Source organism: Malus sylvestris, chromosome 15 (genome assembly GCF_916048215.2).
Source record: "Malus sylvestris chromosome 15, drMalSylv7.2, whole genome shotgun sequence".
Lineage (NCBI taxonomy): Eukaryota > Viridiplantae > Streptophyta > Magnoliopsida > Rosales > Rosaceae > Malus > Malus sylvestris.
Window position 1 is genome coordinate 37,346,764 of NC_062274.1, and position 8,740 is coordinate 37,355,503.

Consider the following 8,740-nt stretch of genomic DNA (forward strand, 5'->3'; position numbering starts at 1 on the left):
CATGGATCCAGATATGGTGACGATGGGGGGTCTGTAACGTGGGAAGAGTACTGTGTGAAGCTCAGATCTATCTCTCTCTGCAAAAATCATCCCATCATGTTGATAGAGTAAGCTTCAACCTCACTAAACTCCTAGGTCCCACTTTGCCATCCCGATATTTAATATAGATAGAGGGAGCAATGAGTTTTGGGAATCAAATCAAAGCGGTGCCAGCAGAAGGCCCACTACTCGATCAGTCTCGAAGATAATTACAAAAAGCTGAGAAAAAACGAAAGCATAAGCAAAAGCAAATAAAAAAGAAAAGAAGAAAAGCAGTGGGAAACAAAGAAGAAAAACAGAAACAAAAGCGAAAGTAAGGAATAAACACCCCACTAGAATGATGTAATTTATTTTTATCTTTCGGAGACATCTGTATAAACCTCATTAGAGGGTAATATGTATAAACCCCATCAGAGGGTAATTTAAAAAAAAAAAAACTGCAAAGCCCAAAATAAATGGGCTAGCATGTTGTGGAGAGCGAAGGCTTATAAGCCCAAAATAGCACCAACCAGGTCATCAAAAGTACGCCCAGTACTCCACAATTATTCGGCAACCCGCCGCTATTACCACCAACCAGGTGACCAAAAGTACGCCCAGTACTCCACAATTATTCGGCAGCCTACCGCTATTACCACCAACCAGGTGATCAAAAGTAAGCCCAGTATTACAAAATTATTCGGCAACCTGCCGCTATTACCACCAACCAGTTGATCAAAAGTACGCCCAGTACTCCAAATTATACATGAGCATTACTCATGTCATTCATACATAAACATGCATGAGCATCACTCATAACAATCATACATAAACATTCATGACCATCATTCATGAGCATCACTCATGTTAACATTCATGAGCATCACTCATGTCAATTAACATAAACATTCATGAGCATCACTCATGTTAATCAGCTTTAAAAGCTTCATTTACAGAGCTCTAACTTCAACAGCATCATTTACTAAGCTCTAGCTTCAAAAGCTTCATTTACAAAAGCTCCAGCTTTGAAAGCTTCATTTACAGAGCTCTATCTTCAAAGCTTCACTTGCAAAGCTTCACCTACAAAGCTTCAGTGCAGGGTATACAAATACCGCCTCCGAACAACCACCACTTCGGCCCATACATGGATTCAATTTGAAGTCTTCAGCCAACATATTCTGTTGACCGAAGACTTGGGGGACTACATTATGTACCATATATTGGGCCTCAACTGGGCCTCATGAAAAATACTTGGGGGACTTAGCCCATTATTTATGTATTAAAAAGCGAGCCCTTGTTCTATAAAAGGGACTCCCTCACTTTCATTAGAGAGCACCCATTATTCATGTATTGAGGAGCGAGCCCTTATTTTATAAAAGAGACTCCTTCACCTTCGTTAGAGAGCACCGCCGCCAACTGAGCAACCGTCTCGGTACAAGCATCACTCCTAACCCATTATTCATGAACTGAGGAGCGAGCCCTTATTTTATAAAAGGGACTCCCTCACCTTCGTTAGAGAGCACCGCAGCCAGCTGAGCAACCGCCTCGCCACGAGCATCACTCCTAACCCATTATTCATGTATTGAGGAGTGAGCCCTTATTCTATAAAAGGGACTCCCTCACTTTCAAACGCCACAAGCCGAGCCAACCAAGGCAATGTAAGCCACGAGCCGAGCAGCCTCGTAGCGTGTGCTACTTCTAGTTGAGCATCATTTCAGATTGAGCATTGCCTCATATCGAGCATCAGTTCAAGACAACATCTAGTTACTTCGGCCCACACATGGACAGAATTTCAAGTCTCCAGCCAAAAGACTCTCTTGACTGAAGACTTGGGGGACTACTGTTTATACCATATTTAGGGCCTCGTATTTAGACCTCGTATAAATAATCGGGAGACTTAAATGTAATTATGTAATAAAGGAATGGGCAAATATGTAATAAGTAAGGAGTTCTTATTCTATAAAAGGACCCCTCACCCTCACAATTAGGGGAGGCCATTTCTGGAGCCTTCTCAGCCCTCTCATCCCCTCTCAAAGCTCTCACTCTCAGAGCTCTCTCCTCCTCAGATAAATACATAATCAGTGTGGACGTAGCCCAAACCTTGGGGGTGAACCACGATACATCTTGTGTTATTTACATTTCTTGCAGATTCATGGTCGGATTTACGTTGTTCCAAGACCTCCGGTTTTGTGCATCAACAAGTTTAATACCAAATGATCATTACTTGTCAAAATAACATAGAGACATGCCAAACAAAAGGTATGTCTCAAACATATTGTATAATGTTTCATTAGAAGTATACGTTTCAAAAATAAAAACTTTACGTACCAAATGTCCGGTACGTTCTAAATTCATATTTTCATGACCCAACAATCAATATGTGTCAACATAAGATTCACTAAAGTACCAAACTCCTGGTACGTTACAAATTTAGTATGAAAAGAGGGCATTAAAACTTACAATACGATGAGTTCAGTAAAACAATTCATTGATGATTTTGTATTTGATCATAGGGGTGTTGATTTCAGAAGCTTATCGTTGTCGACAATATTAATTGAAAACTAGTGAATTCTAATTTTAGAAAATTGTTTTCCAAATCGACATATTGAATGAGAAACGTGAGCTATTGTAAATCAAATCTAAAACTTAACAAGATTAATATCTTTAAGTTCAAATCCTTCATATCTTGCCACTTATTACTACGGTTTGGTGGTATTCCTCTTCATTTGGAAGTGAGAGGTCTTAAGTTCGAATCTCGTGGATAGTGAATTCGATACCAAATTAGGCTGCCTATTGTTTAATTGTTACTTAATGTCGGTTAGTAGCGTCATCATGTCAAAATTTAATGTCGCTTATAAGCGACGTAATCTACGATGTCGCTTTTAAGCGACGCTGTTGTTCTTTTTATTTTATATTACTTTGCTTCATGGTGGCGGATTAAGGGGTCTAAGCGACATCAATACCCTTTCCGTGAAGGTAGTATTGGTGTCGCTAACCCAATCCGACATTGCACTATTTAATGTCAGATTATTACCATATAGCCGACATTAATTGGTGTTTCTTGTCGGTTTTTGATCGCCAATGATAGTCCCTTTTGTAGTAGTGTTCCTCTCCCCCTTAGTGTAAAAATATCGATGTACTAAAAACAAAAAAAATCCTTCTTATCTTGAACAATCAGTATTCTTCTCGAATTAAAACTCTGAGACATCAATTAGCAAGAATCTAGGAACCTCCTTTCTTTTGGCGCGAAGAAACTGGATACCAAAATCTGATTTGTTAAAGGCTATGGCAGGTCATGTAATTTAGGTACATCAAAATGGGTAAATTAAGATACACATTGCACCAAAATTGTAGGAGAATGTTTAATCAAATTCTTAAAGCAAACATGTTTAGTCTAAGAAGCATAAAAACGACGTGGCTATATCAAAACATCCAAGGATCTCCGGAGCGCCACAAAGACCTATGGTTAACACTTCTGTAGTCACCCGAACATGTATCAGGGGCTCAAATGATTTACCGAAGCGACGAGATCTTGAAAGCTTCTTTTTCAAGTGTCAGTAGCGAAAACATTTTGTCAATCGGGGAAGGTCTTTGGTGACAACACCCATCAGGCATCGGCATTCAGCTCATTACCTTCTTTCTCGTAAGTTACACATGTAACCGTTTCCTGGAATATTAATCAAACACCAAAATTAAATTATCAAACTCCATGATCATGATATTAATTAACTCCTTAATCAATAATTAGTAGCCCTCTCTGCTTCCTCACCGGATCAATCTCCACTATAAATTATTTCCCAAGCCCCAACAGTTTCTTCACACATTTGGATTTTCAGAAAAACAAATACATACATATATTTCATCTGTGGTAGTTCTAGCAGTAATACCATGGCTTTACAAAATGTAGCTCTCCTGGTGACAGTATGCCTAATATTCACCGGTGCAAACTATGCACTTGCAGCAAGGAACGTGATTGATCCCATTCAGCCAGCCTACAGCATCCCCATCACAGCGAGAATCCAAACTGGAAGTGAAGGAAATGGCGGGCTAGTCGATTGCTGGAATGCGCTTGCGGAGCTGAAATCATGCTCCAATGAGGTGGTTCTGTTTTTCCTGAATGGGCAGGCTGATATAGGGCCTGATTGTTGCCAAGCCATTGCCACTATTACGCGCCACTGCTGGCCTGCAATGCTGACTTCCATCGGTTTCACGACTGAGGAGGGTAACATTTTGCTAGGCTACTGTGATGCCGCTGCATCTGCTACTACTACTAATTCCTCCGCCCCTGCTTCATCTCCTCTTGCTGCCGCCACCACGCCTACTCCTCCCGCCAACTAGTGCCACGCCTGTCCCCTCCGGCAACCATCATGGTTTAATATATTGGACTTTTAATTAGAGTATAAAAATATGCCTCTCCATTCTCAAGTACTACTACTACTAAATTTTGTTGAATGAATGGTGATTTTAAGGTGAACAGCCATATAATAAATGTTATTTGCAACACTTTTATTTGGATGTTCACCAATCTTGCCTCGATAAATCAGTGAAAAAAAACCAAAGCCAAGGAGAAAAATCGAGCATAATTTAAGAAATATTGATAATGACACACCCTAACCCGAAGACTAGGACGTGCTGGCCGTCACGTGAGTGTGACGTAACCATAACGCAAGCGGAAACGATTTAATAATAAAATACGAGTCAACAAAAACCACTAATTGCAGTTATTTACAACCTAGCATTCTATGTGCATAAGAGTGTACTAAACACACATAAACAGAGCATAAGCGTCTAGGTGCAGTCAAGTAGGACCATAACTATTTTACAACACCCTCGGGTGAATCCTACATTTATTTAGTCTGTCAGAACGCCGAAGCAGTCCTCGTAGGCCACCAACGCCTCAACTATCAACTAGAACCTGGAGGGGCGAAAAACAGAAAACGTGAGTGGGCGAAAATCAATCTTTTCCAAATCATTTCATAAATCCACAATTATAACCCCTTTTTGGAAAACCTGTATACTTTCCCAGAAAAATAGTATATAGCATATATATCTCAACTGTCTCAATCATCAATCTTATAACAGATTCAATAAAGAATGTACCATGCCAATTTCAACAGTTTAGTATGAATGCATTAACATAATATAATCAGGTAAAAGAAATAATCAATCGTAGGCCCTCTAATAGCCCTGAACGATTGAACCTAGAGCTCAACATCTATCAATCTCACTCTCTGCCGGAGTCACTCCGCGTGACCTGTCCGGCCTTCTGCACATAAGTCGGAACTACCTAATGTAGTTTGAACGACTCATGGTAATATTCGCTCTAGTGCTTCTCTCATCAATCATCTGTATACAATAACCTAAGGTCACCCACCAGTCATAATCTCACTAACACTCTACGACTGGCCCGTCGTACCCACTCCGCGTGGACTGTACGACCAGCATCTACTTGGATCCAAGGCGAGCGTGCGATGCGGTGAATACTATAAGCACTAAACCATGGTGCAGGATATGAGCTCAATATATCATCATCATCATCATAATATTAATTAAATACTTACCTGTGCTTCCACAGCACCATCATACATATATGCATCATACGACAGTTCATAATATCCATAATATTCTATGCATGGCAATCACATCATATTTCATTTCATTTCAATATACTTTTCATTTAAATTTGATTTCTGGGGAAATCGAGTATATAGGTATATATAAAAACAAATGCCCACTCACTGGTATGTCGCCGGGTCGTAACCCCCTTGACGCCCCTGGATGTGCTCGTCCTCGTTAAAAGTTCCACCTAGAAGTGAAATAACTTAAAACAATCATTTAACGCACATTTAACGCACCTAAACCAAACTAGGTAATTAATTCTTCATACGATGCTCAAATTGGGTATATAAATATACCAAAGTGACCTACACAACCTCAGGATCATCCCCATATTTTTAAAATAATTTTTGGAGTCCTCACGCGCCCCCACGCGCCTGACGTGGCACGGACCTACGCGCGGCCCACGCGCGGCCACGTGACATGCACACTGACGGCTACAGTGAACGGCGTTAGAGAATATTCCGTCAAATCCTAGTATATTCCGTTAAAAACTAACGGTTTCCGTTAAAGTTAACTAACGGCGTCGGAATATTCCGTCAAACTTGACGGAAGATTCCCTGTCTTCTCCGGCGAGTCGCCGGTCGCCGGCGACTGTTCGCCGGTTTCTGGAAAAATTTCAAATCCACTCTTCTCCTTCGTTTTTCAACCAATTTCTTCGCATTTTATACCAAAATGAAGCATTTAACATGTACTATCACGTTGGAAGGGTTTTAGGGCCTAAAAACAACTAGATCATACCTTCCAAAATTCCTCAATTTCGGCCAAACTCGAACCCGACGATCCCGACGTCCATTTTGTTCAAACGAGGCACTCCGAGCCTCCTTAGGACTTCCTAAGACTCGTGGTGATCTTGCTTTAGCCTAAAACACAACCAATTTTAAGTTCGTGAACAGTGTCAATTCACGGGGTGTTTTGAAACTAGGATTTCAGAAATGAAACTTACCTGAAACTTATACCCCCGTGCTCGTGAAGTTCCCAAGATCACGAAGATGATCTTAGATTGGACGTTGGTGCACGTTTGTGGTTGTTCTTGGTGTTTGTCCGAGAGCTTGAGAGAGTTCGAGAGTAAGAGAGAGAGAGTGTTTCTGAGGGAGAGATGAGGAAGAAAGAGGGAGAGAGACAACCTACGGGTTTTGGGGAAGGATTTCAGGAGGTGGGGATCCCACCTAAGTCCAATACAAAATTATTAGACCAAACAAATGTAAATCTAAACCCTAGTTTAAGATCTTAGTGTAAAACAAATACCAAATTTACGCACCTTAATCCCGTTTAAGGGCGTTTTTGTAATTTCACGTCCTCGGTATTTAGTAATTCTGGGACGGGCTGTGACAATCTCCCCTCCTTATAGAATTTCGTCCCCGAAATTCCAATCACTAACCAGAACATCAAAAGTCATAGAATAACCTCGGATATATAACTCTCATTCGTTCTTCTGTCTCCCAAGTAGCTTCTTCCGCTGAATGGTTCCTCCACAATACTTTTACCAAGCTCACGGTCTTATTCCTCAAAGTCTTATCTTTCCAATCCAGTATAGTCACTGGTTCCTCATCATACGTCAAATCCGGATTAATTTCCAATGGTTGAGGAGGAATCACATGTGAAGGATCTGACACATAATGCCGAAGCATCGAGACATGGAACACATTATGTACCTTAGACAACTCTGGAGGTAGCTCCAACCTGTAAGCAACTTCACCAATCCTCTCAGTGATCTCATAAGGTCCAATGTACCTGGGACTTAGCTTTCCTTTCTTTCCAAAGCGAACCACACCTCTCCAAGGCGATAATTTCAGAAAAACATAGTCGCCCACATTATACATTCTGTCCGTGGTATGTCGATCCGCTAGGCTCTTTTGTCTATCCTGGGCCACTTTCAGGTTAGATTTAATTATCTGAATATTCTGAGTAGTCTCATCCACAATCTCTGGCCCTTCAAGTATTCTTTCACCGACCTCTGACCAACATAATGGCGTACGACAAGCTTTACCATAAAGTGCTTCAAATGGAGACATTACAATACTCGAATGAAAACTATTATTGTAGGCAAACTCCATCAAATCCAAGCGATCATGCCAAGAATCACCAAATTGCATCACAGAGGATCTCAACATATCCTCGAGTGTCTGAATAGTTCTCTCTGACTGACCATCTGTCTGTGGATGATAAGCTGTACTGTAAAGCAATCTAGTACCCAAAGCTTCTTGAAAAGCTATCCAAAACTTAGAAGTAAATCTTGGATCTCGATCAGAAATAATATTCACTGGGACACCATGATACTTTACAACCTTCGATATGAATAACTGAGCCAAATTATTTAAAGAATACTTCTCCCTTACTGGAATAAAATGTGCTGATTTGGTAAGTCGATCTACAACCACCCAAATGCCATCAAAACCATTTTGTGTACGTGGCAGCTTATACACAAAATCCATCGTTATATTCTCCCATTTCCACTGGGGAACGGGAAGTGGTTGCAATCTCCCAAACGGCTTCTTTCTTTCAGCCTTAACCTGCTGGCAAACAATACACCTACTAACATACTCCGCAATCTCCCTCTTCATACCCGGCCAATAGTAGAATGGTCGAATGGTATGATACATTTTAGTTCCTCCTGGGTGCATAGCATAAGCCGAACAATGTGCTTCATCCAAGATTTCTTTCTTCAGTTCCTCATTATTAGGCACATACATCCTGTTCTCTTGCATAAGCATACCATCTGATCCTCGGATCTTGAGATCTTTCTTCTTCCCTTCATTTCTTAAATTGATCAATTCTTGAATTTCTTCATCCCACGATTGAGCTGCAAGCACCCGATCAATTAAAACTGGCTTGACTTGAAAACTGGCAAGAAAAGCTTCACTTTGCTCTTCCCATTCTAACTCTACTCCAGTAGATCTCAACTCTGCCAGAAGAGGAACACGACTGGCATACAAAGCATTAAGTCGCCCTTGAGGTTTTCTACTCAGAGCATCAGCTACCACATTTGCACGACCCGGATGGTACTCAATCGTGCAATCATAATCACTTAACAATTCCAACCATCTTCTCTGACGAAGATTAAGATCATGCTGAGTGAAAAGGTACTGAAGGCTTTTATGATCGGTAA

General features: G+C 40.8%; 1 protein-coding gene across 1 annotated transcript; it reads left to right on the plus strand.

Annotated features, from left to right (window-relative positions):
- The first annotated feature begins 3,903 nt into the window (after positions 1-3,903).
- Positions 3,904-4,353, plus strand: LOC126602947 (egg cell-secreted protein 1.4-like). Its single transcript, XM_050269747.1, has one exon. It carries the CDS (start codon positions 3,904-3,906, stop codon positions 4,351-4,353), a length of 450 nt encoding a protein of 149 aa, XP_050125704.1.
- The last annotated feature ends 4,387 nt before the right edge of the window (positions 4,354-8,740 follow it).

Bases quoted from the DNA above. Each gene is read 5' to 3' on its own strand.
- LOC126602947 (XM_050269747.1), top strand. From the start codon at position 3,904: ATGGCTTTACAAAATGTAGCTCTCCTGGTGACAGTATGCCTAATATTC.